This window comes from Panthera tigris, chromosome D1 (genome assembly GCF_018350195.1).
Source record: "Panthera tigris isolate Pti1 chromosome D1, P.tigris_Pti1_mat1.1, whole genome shotgun sequence".
Lineage (NCBI taxonomy): Eukaryota > Metazoa > Chordata > Mammalia > Carnivora > Felidae > Panthera > Panthera tigris.
Genome location: NC_056669.1, coordinates 6,065,496 through 6,085,228, shown reverse-complemented (window position 1 = coordinate 6,085,228; position 19,733 = coordinate 6,065,496). Strand labels below are relative to the sequence as shown.

Genomic DNA, 19,733 nt, shown 5'->3' with positions numbered 1-19,733 from the left:
CCTCCCTTCCCCTACCCTTCTTTTTGTGGCCGATTCTGCAAGAAACTGGAAGGCACGACATGGGTGAAATTGCTGCTGAATTATTTCAAGACCTCATAATGACCAAAAAAGAAAAAAATAAAACTCTTCATTTTTCTAATACTTGACAGTTGAATAGGGGTTACAGGGACCCCTAGTTAGAAAAAGTGAAAATTGTAAGACTGTAAAAGACACTATGTACTGGTCTTTGCATCATGTTGCTAAAGATGCCCAAAGAGGAGATATTTTGACCACACGTTGTGAAATTCAGTCTCTTACTCCTTGTAATCTTTACGTTTATGCTGTGAAAGTAAAGGGCAGACTGTTACCATATATCTGTGGCCAGGCATGGGTAAGAATGTGGACAAATACACTTGATGTGGGAAAAAAATTTTTTCTAGTAGTGGATGCCAGTGCAGTAAATAATTTAAAGTGGAAGTATGCAAATTTGGTTTTCAGAATTATTTTGAGACTTTTCTGGAATGTCTTTTTAAAAATTTATGCATGCAAAACTGATTTAACTTAGAGCAAAATACAGTGCCAAAAAGATTTTAAGTAATACAGGAATCTAGTCTGTGTGTTTTATATTTCTGTAAGAAATTAAGCTACTTGATAGAAAACATTGAGGTGGATAAAGAAGAAATGTATTCATTCAGTAGATACTGAGGACATGAATGTCGATAATCCCGGTGTCCTGAGAAATGCAGAGATAAAATCATTAATTCTGCCCATAGGTATGGTGTATTTTCGTACAGGTTATATTGCACTTCAGTGGATTTGGGAGCCGTATGCACTATGGAAAATTGAATGAGGGAGGAAAGCCAAGTTATCTTACACAGAGAATAGCATTATGGCTTTTTGTGTGATAAGAGAATTAGTTGTTACAAGTTGTAAATTAGTATAAGACAGTGAGCAAATAAAGTATTTGAATTCTAGCTTATTTAAAGAAATGTAGCTTTGGGGATTTTTGTTCTTACCTTCAAATATATCCAGAAGTTCAAGTTGGGGCACCTGGCTGGCTCAGTCAGAAGAGCATGCGACTCTTGATCTTGGGGTTTGAGTTTGAGCCCCATGTTGGGTATAGAGATTACTTAAAAATAAAAAACCTTAAAAAAAAACCTTCAAGTTAATCACGCCCTGGTAAATATCTTTATGGTTATTCTCCCCTCCTAGAGAATATTTAACAAAGATTATTTGACTTAGGAAAAAATAATGTTTGGAAATGCAGGAGCCACTTTTTCTAAGTGATGTTTATCCCCATCCTCTAGTAACATTTAAATTTAATTTTGGATCTTATATTTAATAGAAAATGCAAAACTAAGTTTCAGCACAGCATATGGGAATAATCACAGATTTTGAATGAATAGGAGCCAGGTTTTTTAGTTTCATTAACTATATAGTGAAGCTTGGTCCCCTTTAAAGTTATTCTTACCAGTTTGACAGATAGGTTTGAGCTTATGTTATCGTGAGACACCGTGGATCCATTATTTAAATATCCCAAATTAGCGGTGTGGTGGTGGGGTCATTGCCTACAGTGGGCTTTGCTGCTGAGCGGTGTGATGGGGCCATTTCCCTGGGAAAGCTCCAGTATTGCACCCTCAGGTCTTTTTCTGGGGGCGATCAGACTCTCCAGAGACAATTCTTCCCATCTCTCACCTGGTGCATCTGAGACGGTTTGCTCCTGTTCTGGCAGAGGAGTGGGGGAAGAAGGCTGGGGCAGCAGAATTTATTTTATTTTTTTTTAATATATGAAATTTATTGTCAAATTGGTTTCCATACAACACCCAGTGCTCATCCCAAAAGGTGCCCTCCTCAATACCCATCACCCACCCTCCCCTCCCTCCCACCCCCCATCAACCCTCAGTTTGTTCTCAGTTTTTAACAGTCTCTTATGCTTTGGCTCTCTCCCACTCTAACCTCTTTTTTTTTTTTCTTTTTTCCTTCCCCTCCCCCATGGGTTTCTGTTAAGTTTCTCAGGATCCACATAAGAGTGAAACCATATGGTATCTGTCTGTTTCTGTAAGGCTTATTTCACTTAGCATCACACTCTCCAGTTCCATCCACGTTGCTACAAAAGGCCATATTTCATTCTTTGTCATTGCCACGTAGTATTCCATTGTGTATATAAACCACAATTTCTTTATCCATTCATCAGTTGATGGACATTTAGGCTCTTTCCATAATTTGGCTATTGTGGAGAGTGCTGCTATAAACATTGGGGTACAAGCGCCCCTATGCATCAGTACTCCTGTATCCCTTGGGTAAATTCCTAGCAGTTCTATTGCTGGGTCATAGGGTAGGTCTATTTTTAATTTTCTGAGGAACCTCCACACTGCTTTCCAGAGCGGCTGCACCAGTTTGCATTCCCACCAACAGTGCAAGGGGGTTCCCATTTCTCCACATCCTCCCCAGCATCTATAGTCTCCTGATTTGTTCATTTTGGCCACTCTGACTGGCGTGAGGTGATATCTGAGTGTGGTTTTGCTTTGTATTTCCCTGATAAGGAGTGACGTTGAACTTCTTTTCATGTGCCTGTTGGCCATCCGGATGTCTTCTTTAGAGAAGTGTCTACTCTGGGGCAGCAGAATTTAAACACTATGTAACATTTCCTGTAATGCCCCCGTTTTCAGACTCCAGCTGTGTCAGGTTTTGCCAGCCCAGCAAACTTACTGTTGACCTTCTACAGAGAATAATGCGACAGCGTTCTGCTGGTGTTGAGGGTATCGGCGTGTTAATTCCTTTTTTCAAAAGACTTCCATCTATGCCATTTGCTTTTTGCTACACCTTCACTCTCCTTCTGTAACCGCTTGGTGCTTACCAGTTCTTGAGCCTTGTGAGGGTTCTTTCTGTAGTGCAGGATGGCTGTCTTCTCTGCTACCCCTGCTGATCCCCTCCCGCCACACCTGCCAGGGATGAGCCAGCTTGCTGATGTTTAAGTCAGTTATTATGGAGCGATCTGATTTCCAGTGAGGCTTCTCTCGTTCTCTTTGTTCCAGTAATTTGGGCTGTTTTAAAAATTACTTTAATGTCATTTCTGAGTTGCTACTCCATGGAGGGCACAGAGTTAAATATATGTATTCTATCTCATAACATTTATCTCTGGATAACTTTACCTTTGGACATGTTCTATTTAGAAAATCTGAATAAATTATAGTATTAATATTATATGATCAACCTTACATAGCTTTGATATTTCCAAGTATAATACTTTAATTTTCATTTCAAAAAGTTTTACTTATATACACCTGAATTGTTATAATGTGACTTGATACAAATTAAGAATTGCAACACGCTAGTATAGCTTACTTAAATATATTGTAAGGAATTTTAGTCTAGATATGTTAACTAAAATGAGGAATGGCATGTAGGTGAGTAGTCATAGTTTACAAATGTGGAAAATAGTGATTACCCAAAGGGTAGTGTTTTTTCTACTAGAAAAATGGGAATGTTATATAATCCCCATAATATGGGGATCTATATCTCTGTGAAGCATAAAATAGTTTTGGTATGTTATAATAATGAACTAAAACACTTTCTTCAGTGTTTGGTTGTCGTATAACTTAAAGAATGAATATTATTTAAATACGTATAGTGTATGTGTTATACTGAGCTTCGGGAAGATCCTTCTTTAGTGGAGCGGGTAACCTCAAATTCTTTCATTAAACTCGTGTTTTTCAAGTACAGTTTTTTTATGCAGAGAGAAGTACTTGAGTGTTTGTGTGTGCCCTGCTTGTATGATGTTTATATTATCATAGTAAACTATTCTTGCATCACTACTAATTTAGTACCTTTAAGTTTGCATTTGTAATTCATGACTCTGGAGTCTGTCTTCCTCACTGTCATCCACATAGTATCTAGAACAAGCATGGAAACAGTTAAACCAGGAAAGGGCTGTGGATCAACAGGAAAGCAAGGCAGTTTGTGAGACAATGTTACATTGTCGGTGCTGCTGCTGCTTTATATCCATTTTCTCCTTTCTTCAAAGAAAGTTAGTTTTCAAATAGTAGTTCTACTCCAGCAATGGTTTTCCTTTTTCTAGCCTGTAAGATTATGTTACCACTGCACTAGGTAATGAAATAAATAACAGTTCATCGAAAATATTCATAATAAATAAAAATTCACAAACGGTAGCAGTTAACAACATAGAGACAGTCTAAAAAACTATCTTATAAAACCAGCTTTGTGTATTTTTCCCATTTTGTTTTCTAAGTGTTTTGTGCAAGTGTGTTTGTTTTCTAAGTGCTTACTAGGCCTGCGAAGGTAACTTTTGGGAAAAACAACAGGGTAGAGGCGGGAATGGATGAACGGTTGTCACTTCCTGGCTCGTGAGCATTGTCAGTCTTAGCACCGATGTCTGTGAATCGTCCATCGAATTGTGGTCACTGCTGTTGCAAACAGAACCGAACTCACAGTGCTCAAGACAGGAAAAGTTAATCTCTTATGTCACGGTCCAGTGTGGGTTGGGCAGTTCCCAAGGCAGATCGCCCCCAGACATTTAATTGGGTATCCAGGCTCCTTCCATCATCAGGCTCTCCTGTGGTGGGGTCCTCTTTCAGGACCTTGGATGGAAGAAAATGAATACAAGAAGGCACACTGCCCCTTCACTGTTTCAAGGGACACATAAGTCACTTGTCACAAGTGACACCTATCATTTCTAGATACATTCCATTGCCCAGAATTAAATATGTCCCCACCTAAGTCCCAGAGAGGCTGGGAAATCTAGTCTTCTTGTTTGCCCAGGAAGAGGAAAATGAAACAGTTTAGTGAACATGGCTTTTCTTGGGAAGGTTTGTTGTCTGCAGAAATCAGATTGGGGCCATGGCAAGTATAAAATTTGAATGACCACTTTCACCATGTAGATACCTATACCAGTATTTTATATTTTATGATTTTTTACCATAATTTAACCTCAATTGTGTGTGCACTGTTAATTTGGTTTTATGAAGTGTAGTACAAGATTCAGAGGATATTTAAAGGGGAAGCAATCCTATATAGTCATCTCTAATGATTTAGCTAACAAGTCACCTGACAATGAGATTAATATTAGACTATTAGCCAAGACTTTGACAACAAATTGAGTCTTTAAAAGAGGCTTTGCTGAACTTCTCTACAGCTCTGGTCAGAAATGAAAAGCAAATCCTGTGTCTGTTGCTTACTAGGTATCTTTGTAGTTTATCTCAATGTATAATTATTTGATTTCCTTTTTTCCTACTTGTTCTTGTTTTATGAAATGAGTACAAAACGGAAGCGTGACAAGTCATTACTGACAAGTGATCATCGGAGGCCTGGTGGAGTCCCAGGACCCCCACCCCCCAGGCAGCAGCAATAAGTAGCTTCTCCCCTTTTGGGGTGTCCGTGGAGGCTGAGTGGGGAAGCTGAACAGCTGTCTGCACGTGGCAGTCGCTAGGCAGTGTCTGAGCCACAACCTGGCTGAATCTCCAGGGAGTTAGGCTGAGCTAAAGCCAGGAACCTCAAAAGGTGATGTGATTCCACCTGTACGACATGCTTGAAATGGTAGGATTAAAGAAATGGAGAACACAGTGGCGGTTTTGCCCATGTGATGAGAGAGAGTGTGGCTGGGAGCGTTGGGATTGCTCTGTGCCTTCACCGTGTCCCTGTTAATATCCTGGTTGTGATGCTGTACTGTGGTTTTGTAAGATGCTACCGTCGGGGGAAACTGGGGTAGAGGTGTATGGGATCTCTCCATTTTCTACATGTGATCTGTAGTCCTAATTGAACAATTTAATTAAGATATTTGAAAGTTATAAATTAGCTGACAAATCTAGATTAAAAAATGTTTCAAAAATAAATTTAATAAGGTGGGGGGGGGCGCCTGGTGGCTCAGTCAGTTAAGTGTCTGAATCTTGGTTTCGGCTCACGTCACGATGTCACGGTTCATGAGATCGAGCCCCGTGTTGGCCTCTGTGCTAACAGTGGGGAGCCTGCTTGGGATTCTCTCTCTGCCTCTCTACCTCTTGTGCACTCTCTGTCTCTCTTTCAAAAATAAATAAACTTTAAAAAAAATAAAAAAAAATCTTTCTTCCTCCTACTTAGACAAATATACTAACACTTAATAAAGATAGAATAAATATATGACACTCTACAAGGCCAAGTTTGAATTTCGAATTCTTAGACACCTTGGTGGTGTGGGGAGAGTCAGCTTCTGGCTACAGCCTTCAGCCTGGTCCCCTTTCTTCTAAGCCCTGACATCATCCTGTACCACAGGGGATGTCCTGTGCATACCTCTGAGCGTCTGGACGGCTTGTCTGTGCTCCAGGACTCAGGGTATGAAATAATAAATATGTAAATAAGTAGAAAATAATAAAAAGTAGGGATTTTATAATAACGCTGAGTTCTTTGGGAAAAGAAAACACTCTTACTGTTCCACCGTAGTATATTTGACTTTGATACACTCGGTGGGACATGATTGTACGTGAAAATAGGGGATGCTTGAGTATACAAGGTCCAAGTGCAGGGTCAGCAGACGTGTGTGGGAGCCAGTGGATGAAGATGCTGTGAGCCTAGGGAGATACTGGGAAGTGGGTTCCACACCCACCTTCCAGGAGGTACCTTCTGTGTTTTGTGGTTGTTTCCCTCTGATTTTACCATCTGTTCTGCCTATTTTACTCCTTGAGTTTGATTTTATCTCTTCCTTGTCTTATTGTAGTCTATTGGAACATTTCCAATATATGCACAAAACTCGGCAGAGTAAGTTTCAGTTTAAAAAGAAAAGTTGGTTAGGGGCGCCTGGGTGGCTCAGTCGCTTGGGCTGACTGACTTCGGCTCAGGTCATGATCTCACGGTTCGTGGGTTCGAGCCCCACATCGGGCTCTGTGCTGACAGCTCAGAGCCTGGAGCCTGCTTCGGATTCTGTGTCTCCCTCTCTCTGCACCTCCCCTGCTCGTGCTCTGTCTCTCTCTGACTCTCAAAAAATAAATAAATGTTAATAAAAAAAAAAAAAAGAAAAGTTGCTTAAATATGTGAAATGATATAGTAGATTTAGAAAGTAAAGTAATGGTAAGGTAACAGTACAGAATCTAAACATTGTTGAGCATTTATTTTTTATTTTAAAGGGATTTAGTGTACCTTTTATTGTTTTCCATATTTTGTCTGTAACTGTTTTAGTTACCTCATCATTTTATTTTCTTCAGATGTTTAGGAAATCATTGGTAAAGATGTTTGAAGATAAAGGGTTGGACTGCATCTTTTTAGAAACTAACATGAGCATGAAGAAGCAGTACCATATGGTTTACGAGTGCATTCCTCTCCCGAAGGAAGTGGGCGACATGGCTCCCATCTACTTTAAGGTATTCTGGATACTTTTGCATGTATCCTGTTTCACAACAGTGCTGTTTTATGAATACGGTTATCTTTTTTCTTGTATTTTTTGTCCTTATATACTAATATCAAACTTTATATAAAGAAATGCAGTAAAGCACACAAAAAAATTCTTTGTAAATTTCTGTAGAGAGAAATTTGGGATTTTGACCTTTAAAAAGCATGCTTATTTGAGAGTGCCTGGGTGGCTCAGTCGGTTGAGTGTCCAACTTCAGCTCAGGTCGAGGTCGCACAGCTTGTGAGTTTGAGTCCCACATCAGGCGCTGTGCAGACAGCTTGGAGCCTGGAGCCTGCTTTGGATTCTCTGTTTCCCTCTCTCTTTCCCCCTCCCCTGCTCACACTCTGTCTCTCTCTCTCTCAAAAATAAATAAACATTGAAAAAAAAAAGCATGCTTATTTGTAAGTATGAATATACTGTTGAATGGCAGTTTATGATTTCTATTTTAATTTGTCAGTTCTAAAATGGAAAATCAGGGTTTTACCTTGAAGTCCTTTGCGGTCAAAATTATAGTCGTAATTCTAGAAAACTCACTGAAATTCACAAGAGCTGGAGAGGGTTACATACAAATAGTCCATGTTACAATTGCTGAGACAAGTTACTGTTCTTTTAGTATTTAATACCTCATGATGCTGTTTGTAAGAAGAAACTAGTATCTAACCTTGACATACGTTTTTCGACATAATTACTAGAGTTTTTAATCAATTAAGTGTCATTATAATATTCAGGCAGCTTTTACAAGATAGCATGGTTTTGAGGCTGACCTGAATACATTATAATTTGTAGGCTAATATAAATGCATGTGTAGAAACGTATATGAAATAGTAACATGTAAAGTGAAAAATGGAGGCAGTGTTTTATGAAGTGATGCACGGAGACTTTCCCGTGCAACATTTAGATGATACAGGATGGGAGAGTTTATTCGTGGACTGGACATCCCAGTACAAAGGATGGTGAGACTTGTTGAGGTTAATGAGGTGGTGAAAATACACTTTCTCTCTACAGATTTCTAAAAACAATTTGATTATTTGATTTTAAGAAATATACTAGTAAAGTAGGAGAAAGAGCCAACTTGCCAGTTGTGTGTTAAGCAAAATCAGTTGGGAAAGAGATTATTATACTTTTCTTCATTTTTTTTTCTTTCTTTTTTTTTGTATCTCCCCAGTAGAGTCTTAGGTGATTGTGACCACAGGCATTGAGGTAATAGGACATGTAAGCAGCCACTGTTGCTTATGTTGGGTGACAGAAATGTCATCACTTAGAACGGTGTGTCACTTTTCTACCCTAAACCTTTTATTTGATTTGCCTTCAGTTTTATACTGAATGTGCTATGTCATAGTATCAGCCCCAGTGCGCCATATGCCTTTTAAATATGGACCAGCAGTGTATCTGATGCTTTTAAACTGTGCTTATTTGAATGCTAATTTTATGTTTAAAATTTGCTTCATTAATGATGACAAGTGTACAAAAATGAGAGTACTTGATACTCATCATCCTGGTTTTTCTATTAAATATTTCTTTACCATAAATACTAGTTCTGTTGCTTAGGCTCGGAGGTCTTACAATGCCGCATCTATCCATTTTTCCCCTTCATTTTTACTTCTTTGTTATAGGGCCAAATAGTTCAAATACTTCGTTGTCAGAAATTACTCTTTTGTGAAAAGAGCAGTAAAACTAAACAAATTTATTTGAGTAGGTTTCTATGAATGGGATAAGGAAGTTGTGAACTTTTATGTTCACAAACTTTCATTTAAATTAAATTGCTTAGGCTTATTAAGGATTGTATTTGTGGTGTAAAGTTGGGCTGAAGTTAGTACAAGAATTAAGAATGAGTAAATAATATTTCCTTTTTCCTAAAGATAGGACTTTAAAGAAAATTAAGGTCCAATTTTAAATAACGAATTAAAGCCTTACCCCATTTTAAATAATGAACCACCTACCATGTATACTCTATCTGTGATTAATTCACTGTGTTACTTTATTTTTAAACAGTCTCTTTGTGTTTGCTTATAAACTATTTTTTCATTAATAAATGGCTATTTCTTAGAAAGCCATAATGGAATCTGATGAAGAATGGTCTATGAACAAGAAATTGATCGATCTCTCTTCGAAAGACATCAGAAAGTCTGTAAGTATCTTTTTCTTGCCCTTGGTATAAGAAATGATCCTGATGTTTAGGGATCATTAATTGTCACATCTTAAGAAAGAGACCGTTTGGGGCACCTGGGTGGCTCAGTCGTTTAAGCGTCTGACTTCGGCTCAGATCATGATCTCACGGCCTGTGAGTTCGAGCCCCGTGTCGGGCTCTGTCGGGCTCAGAGCCTGGAGCCTCTTTAGATTCTGTGTCTTTCTGTCTCTCTCTCTGCCCCTCCCCTGCTCACACTGTGTCTCTCAAAAATAAATAAACATCAAAAAAAAAAAATTAAAAAAAAAAAAAGAAAGAAAGAGACCATTTGGCTGAGTGACCCAAGGTGAAGTAAGTAATTCTATGAATAAGAAATTCTTTTCATTCTACTTGGTCTAGCAAATGCTCCTTTGTTCAGATGCTTATGTGAATATTTATTCCTGACCTTCTGGCCTTGTGCCTTCCTCACCTTCTGGAGTAGTGCCTTCCTCACCTTCTGGCGCTGTGCCATTGTGGTGCCTACAATTGGCTGTGACCACATCAGACTCTGCTGTAGGAGCTCCTGTAATGGGCTTCTCAGCCTCTGTGGAAGTAAGGAGAGGGGCCCTCTCGTTACTCAAATTATAACGAGGATAACATTTTCCTAGAGGCTCTATTTGATTTTGGAGTTCTTCCCTCCCCACCCCCCCCACCCCCCCATATAAAGATTACCTGTTACAAACTTTAAAACAGTGGCTAAGTTAGATTATGGGTTCATTTTTCTTTAGGGGAGTTTCCCAACCGAGCTTCACAGCTTAGTCGATCCACAGACTCACTCTTAGACACGTTACACAAGTTCAGTACTGTCACAAGGACCTCTCTCTTTTCTAGACGTCTAAATGAACTGGAATAGAGATATACTAGAACTGTAGATTCCTTTTTGGTTTTCTGTTCAAAACACACTTTACTGTACAGCGTTCAGTGAGTGAGAGCTGTTTACCAGGCACTCTTCTATGTGCATTGCACGTGCTGGAACAGAACAGGGATGTCGACTCTGGGGGCGGGGCAGGCACTTCAGCCTGTGTGCTAGGTCATCCCTCTGCCCTCGTGTGTAAATAACGTTATTCGAGTGCAGCTACACCAGTTTGTTAGGTGCTGCTTTTGGAAGCTTTCGTGCAGCAAGGGCAGAGTCGAGAGTTGCAGCAGAGACTATGTAATCTTCAAAGCCCAGAACATTTTATTTAAATTCAGACTTTTATGTTTTCTTAAGTTTGCTGACCCTTGTTCTAATAGATGACACTAGGCTATTTTCTTCCGTATATTCTTTTTGGAAAGCCAGACTCCTGATACAGGTGACTGGTAAGATATCTCATTGCATTTATTATGTCCTACTCAAGAGATTGAAATTTCATTGCCTTACTGAAGATAGGTTTAACACAAAGGTAAAACATTGTCTATAGTCTTCTTTTCTCCCCTTGCTGGCGAATTCGACCAGACAGTATATTAACTCCCCCCTTAACAAATGTCCTTTTCATTTCTGTCTTCTCTGAGCCTATAGTAAAACGTATCTAGGGGGCAGCTGAGGGGTTCATTCAGTTGAGTGTCTGACTCTTGGTTTTGCCTCAGGTCATGTTTCCACGGTCATGGGATCAAGCCACGTGTTGGGCTCTGCACTGAATGTGGAGCCTGTTTGGAATTCTCCCTCTCTCTCTCTCTCTCTCTCTCTCTCTCTCTCTCTCTCTCTGCTTCTTTCTCTCTGCCCCTCTCCCCTGCTTACATGCTCCCTCTGTCTCTAAAAAAGAAAAAAAGGATACCTAGCATACACACATCTATTATGCCTGAGTTTTTCACTTCTCATAATCTCCATTGCCATTAAATATTCTTTTTTTTTCTTTTTTTTTTCTACATTTCTTTATTTTTTGAGAGACATAGACAGAGCACAATTGGGGAGGGGCAGAGAGTGAAGGAGACACAGAATCCGAAGCAGGTTCCAGGCTCCGAGCTGTTAGCACAGGGCCCGATGCGGGGCCCGAACTCACAAACCGTGAGATCGTGACCTGAGCCGAAGTCAGACGCTTAACCGACTGAGCCACCCAGGTGCCCTGCCATTAAATATTCTTTTATAACATGATTTTAATGGCATTTGAAAGTATTTCTAAGTAGAAGTTTTTAAAGATACGTATTATTCTCTATTTGCTATCCTGCGTATGCAGTTTTCTTCCTGGTGAACCATCTAGTACCTATTTTAAGTTTGTTTTTTAAAACGTGTTCAGTACTTGAGTCAAATGCCTAGGGAATTTTAATATTTTAACTAATATGGAAAATCTGAAACAGATACAGACCTTTGTAGGAACAGTAGTTGTATATTCTACTTGGAAGCATTGCTGAGATCCCAAGAGTTGCCTTTCTAAGTCATCACATAGTATCTGAGAGTCACAGCAGACAGGGAGTGGGCCAGATGACATCTCTGGTCCCTTTTAGCTTTAGGATTCGATAATTATGTGGATGGAATTGTGAAGAGAACTTGAGTGTTAGGAATAATTCTAAAGGAGGTCACTTTTTAGGTTAATAAGCTTTTCAGTGGCTTTTTAAAATGATAAAAGTGTTTCTGAGCACAAAGTGAACAATCTTGACTTATTTTAATGTTATTTCTATTCTGGAAGAACCTCATTATACTTATTTTTAAAACTCTGTGTCCTTGGTAGTTTCATAAAGTGTTTTACCTGCTTTGTGGGGTGGGGTGATTTTTTTATTCAAGTAAATTCTTGGCTTCTGGTAATTTATTCTGATTCTTTGTTGATTTATGTTTTTCTGCTGTGAGTATGAGCTTCTCTTTTTGTGCCCCCTTGCTCCCTTTCTGGGCCCTGATTTCTCTGTAGTTGTGTGAAGTTCGTGGCAATACACAGGGAAACACAACTGTGTGCTCAGTGCAGAGCACTTGTGTGTTATCAACTAACTTGTCAGCAACACTGCTCCGTTTTCACAAGGCTGTGACGTTGAGATTTCATGTGAATTCTTTCTCAACTTCTAATGTGATGATTGTAAGTTTAATTTTGTGATAGCTATAATTAAAAAACATCTAACACATTTAGGGATTTTTAAGACTGAGGAAAGTCCATGTCAAGGAAAATTTGGGTTCACTCAGAGACCTTCAAGCTCAAGGACAATTAGAGCAAGTCAGGAGTAATACCTGGAAATATTGAAAGGGGCAGATTCAAATATTACTGTTTTGTTGTTGTTGTTGTTGTTGTTTACCATCAGTAAAATGTTTTGCCATAGTTCTGTCAGTGTCTTTCAAGAGCAATACCAGAGGTCGTTCCCTCTGTCTGGCCGAGGCAGGAAAAGCAAAGTGGTAAGTGTGCACGCACTTTGATACTAGAGCCTTCATGGCGCCTGCTGACGAGCCACCATCCTGATGAGACAGGCGGTTGTCCCCAGGAGCCACAGGGAGAGGACAGACAAGCTCATGGCAGCCCCCGCTCCTTGCAGAGCAGTGGTGTGTTTACTGTGCCGTCTCGGCACTTACGTCCTGAGTTGTTGAGTCAGTCACTTGGCATGGATGTTCGTTTCCTACAGGCGACGGAAGGACACAGATTTATTTTGCAGTCCTGGAGGTCACAAATACGAAATATGCTGCACTGGACTCAGATCAAGGTCTTAGCAGGTGTGCGTTCCTTCTGGACGCTCTAGGGAAGAATCCGTTCCCTTCCCTTTTCTAGAAGCCTCTCGGGATTCCTTCCTTCATCTTCAGTTCCAGCGGTGTGGGATCTTCCAGTTTTTCTCTGACGCTGACTCTCCTGACTCTTACTTATAAGTATCCTTGTGATTGTATTGGGCCCACGAGGATAACCCAGGATATCTCCTCATTTGAATATCCATAAACTAATTGCATGTGTGAAGTCCCTCTGCCGTATAAGGTAGTATATTCATGGCAAATAGAGGATTAGCATATATTTCAAGGGCCATTTTCCTGCCAGGTACAATATGTTACAGACAAAGGGCATGGCCCCCATCCTTACAGATTGCTTCCTCAAGTTCCCTCTCCCTTGAAGTGCTGTCTGGTAGTCAGCGTAGTTCCGTAACTTTGTTTTGGCCATTCCCATTCATGCCTCACGTACAACGCTCTGTGTCACCTACCAAAAATATTCTTAGGGAGTCCTCTATCCTTTTTGCTTTGACCACCATGTTTGCACAAAGCCCTGTTGTTTGGAAACCAGGAAAGGCAGTAATATTTGAATGACCTTCTCTGTGTGAGGCATCGGGCTTACCCTGGGTGCGCAACTTCTAGTTCATCCTCGCAGCAAACCTCTCAGTTCTTCATATTTCTCAGGAGACCCCGAGGTGGTAAATGACTGGCAGAAGGTTCAGAGCTTTGATTAGAGGCCTTCTCAGTCTCTTGACTTTATTTTTTCCTGACTGTCTAGGTCGTGTACTTGTTTATCCTATTCTGAAAATGTGAAAGTAAGAAAAATAAATAAAGCCACAAAACAGTAACCTGTTTTCCCTGCATTTGATGTTATATACTATTATATAGTGTGTGTATATATATATATATAATATATACATATTGTATGTATATATATATATATAATATATATATTATATATATATATTTGATGTTATATTCTACTATTTGATGTTATATACTATTTTATAAACTGATTTTTTTACAACATTAACTACTTATAGTGAAATAGACATGTGGGATTCAGGGCCAGAATGAGCATGTGTGTGCGTGCGTGTTTACACGTTTGTGCGTTTGCGTGTGTGTGTGTATGTGTGTGTGTGTAGAAAGGAGAGAGGAAAAGATCATAGTTAGTCCTGGAGATACTTTGAAATGAGGTTGGTTAACTAAATATTGTTATACCCACCTCACCAGTTAAGAAAAAATTATGATTGGGTTTAATTTATTTTTGGTAAATAAATGGTAATAAAAATATTATGAGCAAAGCTCTAAGTATATGGTTAGGCCTCTCTTCCTGTTCTGTTTTGTGAGGGAAATATAGGAATGATACCCTTATTCTCTGTGTAGTTTAAAGAAAATTATTCTACTGTTATCTATATAAAAACACTACCTTTTCATGCTGTTTTCCTCAAAGACAGGAAAAGAATTGGTTTTGATTATAGCTAAAGAGCTATCTGGCTGAAAGGCTACCAGATGAAATGTTTGACTCTGAAAGTTACGTCACTACGTATTCTTGAATTGGAAATTTATTATATGCTCTTGTTGTGAAGGGTTGCCTAACTTCCCTCATATCCTAGAGCAGGAGAAGGGATTGCACAGAACTTGCCGATTCCAGGCTGTACTCATGTGTGATTTATCTGTTTATTTAGGTACCCAGGGGCTTACCTTACTTCTCTGTAGATTTTGGCCTCCAAGGAGGGTTTGCCCACGTCATTGAAGATCAACATAAATTCCCTCATTACTTTGGGAAGGTAAGCTCACAAGTTTAATAAAATTCCAGAGTGTTGTAGCAGTTTGGTAATAACACTTTTCTTTCAAAGGGAAATCAAAACTTGGGGCACAATATAGAGTGAAGTTGGTGAGTGCTCTTCTACCCAGTTTTAGAGAGAGAACCTCAAAGCTGCCAATAAAAATACCTCAGACTGTTGCTAACAGTCAGGAATGTCCCTTTGGAACCCACCATTTTGTGACACCGTCGAGAGTGAGGGTAGCCGTTTTCCTGTGGAGGCAGCCGGCCTCGTGCCACAAGGGTGACACTCTAGACACCCACAGTGAGTTTGCTCGAGGTGACTCCGCTTTGTGGAGGCTGTCCTTCCTTTCATCTCACCGATGGGGAGCCGGGCTGCAGACAGGTTATGTGACCCGGTCACGCACTTCTAAGGGACAGAACTGGTCCATGCACCTCTCATTCCTGGTTGAACCTGAGAACGGATGACCTCACGTCTGCACTTACGACGAAGCACCATGTGGTCCGAGAAGAGTATATGACTGAGTCATTTCACACGGTTTCTGGGCACATGTCTGCGTGGCGATCGTAGATCGCCATTCGTTTCACTGCTGGGGGTGCAGCCACAAAGTAGGGTCCACTGCGTATCTGGGAAGTAGGTGAGGTAGTGTCAGGCGCTAGAACGAAACTAACGTGGCCGCTGCAACAGTCAAAAGAAGTCTGGGCAGTAGTAGTTCTAGGAGTGGCCTTTGAATCGAGTCTGGCTCAGGCTTTCCTGCTCATCCTGTCCTCTGACTAGAGGAGCCCTCGTGAACTCTGCCCTGGGGCCCCTGTCTCCCTCCTCACTCTCATCTCCCCTGTATGGCCGTCCTCTACAGCGAGTAGGCTCGCGTCAGGAGGAATCTCGACCCCAGAGGTTCGGATTCAGAACTGTTTATTCTGTTGCCTTTAAAATGTTAGAGGCCCCAAGTCACATGCATTTTTGAACTGTTGAGATATAGTACAGAAACGTGTTTGAGAAATTTTCAAAATGTTTTTTCACAGAGTTAATTAGAAAGAAATTTGTTTTCATTGCTCTGAAAACCCCTGTTGTTTTAATCAATAGAACTCTATAACTGAAGACTCTCAGACTCTGGATTCCTTCCTTCCTTCCTTCCTTCCTTCCTTCCTTCCTTCCTTCCAGCCTGATTTTTTTGAAAACAAAGTAAAATACCTATTTTTTTTTAAATTTTGTAAATTTAATTGGGAGATTGCAGTCCTGAACAAATATGTTTATATGATACTGTTTAAAAAGAAAGCTTCCTTAGCATGGCATCGCTGATCCGTTTCCCCCCAGATTTGCTTCTCAAGAAGCTGCCTGTGAGCCCAAGAACTCCCTTCAGCCTGCTGCCTAAGCGAGTGTTCAGAGAGCAGGAGGGGGATGGTCTCTTTCCATTCACAGCTGCTTCTGTTACCAAGACTCAGTGGTACTTGTATGGTACCCATAAGACAAAACTTGGTATTTTACAGAGACAGTGTTAGGCCAGTTCATAAACTAGGCTTTCTTAAACTACATTGCTTACTTGGGCTGATGCCAAGAAAATCCTCGCATTAAATCTAAATTTAGTCTTGATGTTTTCTAAAATTACTCTCTTTGTTGGGCCCTTTATTTCTGTTTCTCAGTGAAGGAGCTTACACTAAGCCTTTTCTGATATATCCAATAACTAGAATCTTCTTTTTTTTTGAGTCTCCATGTAGTCTGCAATGGCATTTACCTTATTCTGCTCTTTAAGACAGTTCTTTGTGTAGTTGGTCATTCTTCTGGTCCTACCACAGGCCCACATTCTGTTAGTTCTCTGAAGACAGGTAGATGTATGTTAGTTATCTTTGTATCCCCAACGACATTTGGTACTTGCTTGTACACAGTATGTCCCCTTGGTAAAAATGTTAAGAGCGTGTCCAGGATCTCACCACACAGTCCTGTGGAAGTAGACTGAACATGCAGAGTTTGACCCTCAGCCCAGTGTTGTCCTGTGTTGCCATACTGCCCTCCCGTAAGCATTGCACGTTTCCCCCGTATCCTTGTGTATGTGGATACTCACAGGCATAAATTGCATTACTTTCTGTAGCTAACAGCACAGGAAGAGAATCATGAGGGAAGTAATCTAGGATAATGAAAGCAGTCAAATCAAAATCCATTTCTTACAGGAGTTTGGAATGTGACTCTTAAAAGAAGGTGGTTTATAATTTTTAATTCTTTGTTTATTTGGATTATTAGTATTAAAATATGATTCTAGGGATGCCTGGGTGGCTCAGTCGGTTGAGTGTCCGACTTCGCTCAGGTCATGATCTCGAGGTCTGTGAGTTCGAGCCCCACGTCGGGCTCTGTGCTGACAGCTCAGAGCCTGGAGCCTGCTTCGGATTCTGTGTCTCCCTCCCTCTCTGCCCCTCCCCTGCTCATGCTCTGTCTCTCTCTCTCTCTCTGTCAAAAATAAATAAAACATTAAAAATAAAATAAAATAAAATAAAATAAAATAAAATATTCTATTTCCTGAATAAAGATCTCCAGCTAATAGTAGAAGAAAATGGCTTATAAATATAAGGGGTAGTAGAGAGAATGTTGGCCTGAGATTCAACTGCAGTCCGACACCAGAGTTAATAACTGTTGCATGTTGGCTAACTTTTTCTCCATACTGGTTACCAGAACAGCTCATGAGGACCAAATTAATTAAATGTCACGCTCCCTTCCTCCCCTTTGCACCTCTCTGGTAGATGTGCTAACAAGCAACAAAACGGACAAAGAACATGACAAGAGACAAAACTAGCACTGCTAGAATTCTAGGACTTGCATAGTTAGAACTAACTGAAAACAAGATTTTTTTCCCCAAGTTTTCATTTAAAGTCCAGCTTGTTAACATACACGTGCAATAATAGTTTTAGGTGTAGAGTTTAGTGATTGACCATTTACATACAGCACACTGTGCTCATCACAGCAAGTGCCCTCCTTAATCCCCATCACCTGTTTCTCCCATCCCTCGCCTACCTCTCCGCTGTAACCATCAGTGTGATCTCTGTGGTTAAGAATCTGTTTCTTGGTTTGCCTCTCTTTTTTTCCCCCCCATGCTCATTTGTTTTGTTTCTTAAATCCCACATATGAATGAAATTGTAGCCATTTGTCTTTCTCTGCCTGACTTACTTCACTTAGCATTATACTCTCTAGCTCTATCTACATCGTTGCAAATGGCAAGATTTCATTCTTTTTGATGGCCAGCTAATATTCACATGTTCTTTATCCATTCATCAGCCAGTGGACACTTGGGGTCTTTCCATAATTGGCTATTGTAGATAGCGCTGCCGTAAACATTGGGATACATGTACCCTTGGAATCTGTATTTTTGTATCCTTTGGGTAAATACCTAGTAGTGTAATTGTTGGGTCATAGGGTAGTTCTGTTTTTAACTTTTTGAGGAACCTCCATACTGGAAAGTAAGATTTTTTAACTTGAAACTAATATGTGTGTAGAATTTGAGTATCATCTTGGAGAACTACCAACTTTTATACCTAGTATAAATATAAATAGAAATAGTTTCATTCTGTTTTCAGCATTTATACATATATGTGTCTGTATTTCTCTCATTCTTTAAAAGGAAATCATTGGTGGGATGTTGGATATAGAACCCAGGCTGTGGAGGAAAGGGATCCGGGAAAGCTTTGAGGATCAGAGGAAGAAGGCACTGCAGTTCGCTCAGTGGTGGAAACCATTCGACTTCACCAAAAGTAAAAAATGTTGAGTCAAGCCTTTCAGTTTTTAAACGTCTTCTTCAGATTCCTTTCAGTTTTATTTCTATTCTGTCTCAACAACTGACCCTCAGGCCACAGGGAGAGAAAGTCCTGCTCTGGGTCTCGGATGCCTGTGCATCACCGGATTGTTTCCTTTCCTACCTTGTCCTGTGCCCTTCCCTGTTGTCATTGGGGAGCAGGACCGGATACGGGGTGACCCTGCGTTCCCGCTCTGTCCCTACGTCTTTGTGTTCCGACCAGTACAGTTAAGATGTGGAAGGACTTTCCTGAAGGACTGCTGAGGAGGGAGAGCAGATCACCGGTTCAGAGGGAGGTGGGGCTGCTTCAAGGTGGTGAACACTGTTGACCAGCTTCTCGTGAATATTTTAAACTGAGTTGGCATATTCAGTAATAATTGCAACTTCTCTTTGTAGCCTTTTATAGAAGAGCTCTTCATTTTCTACCAGTAGCAGATATATCACTGCTATTCTTTTTATTAAAGGAAGAAGAATGTTCGAGAATAATAAATTAAATAAAGCATCACATGTTCATGATTTGTTGGTTTCTATTTCTGGATTAAAAAAAATTTTTTTATGTTTGTTTTTGAGAGAGAGAGAGAGAGAGAGACAGAGCCTGAGCGGAGGAGGGACACAGAGAGAGGGAGACACAGAATCCAAAGCAGGCTCCAGGCTCTGAGGTGTCAGCACAGAGCCCGACGCGGGGCTCGAACTCACGAACTGGGAGATCATGACCTGAGCTGAAGTCGGATGCTCAACCGACTGAGCCACCCAGGTGCCCCTTAATTCTGGATTTTTAGATAGTGTCTTTGAATTTGCGGGATGTTGAAAGTAATTGTTCCAGATGACACAATTTACAGCTGTTTGGGTTTTGAAAGTTGAAAAATTGAGCCAAATTGTCATTTTGGGTTTGTAGTATTACAAAATCTTAAGTAATTAGAGTATTCTGAATGTCTAGAGCACGTTCCGTTGCTCGGCACTTGATCGAAGCTTCATTTTTCTTTGTTCTTACGCTTGGTATCAAGGGGTTTTGAAACCATATATTTAAAAAATATGACCATGGGGTAAGAGTGCTCCTATTTTTTTAA

The 19,733-nt window shown here is 40.2% G+C and overlaps 1 protein-coding gene across 2 annotated transcripts in view; it reads left to right on the top strand.

The window, feature by feature from the left end:
• The window catches only part of CWF19L2 (CWF19 like cell cycle control factor 2), a 149,792-nt gene extending 130,610 nt beyond the window's left edge, over positions 1-19,182 (top strand). The window contains exons 15-18 of one of the 2 annotated variants that reach the window (XM_007077678.3): positions 7,170-7,325; positions 9,402-9,482; positions 14,793-14,894; positions 18,496-19,182. In XM_007077678.3, the coding sequence (XP_007077740.2) occupies positions 7,170-7,325; positions 9,402-9,482; positions 14,793-14,894; positions 18,496-18,639 (483 nt within the window). In that variant the 3' untranslated portion in view covers positions 18,640-19,182. Of the gene's footprint in view, positions 1-7,169; positions 7,326-9,401; positions 9,483-14,792; positions 14,895-14,963; positions 15,036-18,495 lie in introns of those variants that run through there. The other variant, XM_042957516.1, reaches the window with a different exon arrangement.
• Positions 19,183-19,733: the final 551 nt, after the last annotated feature.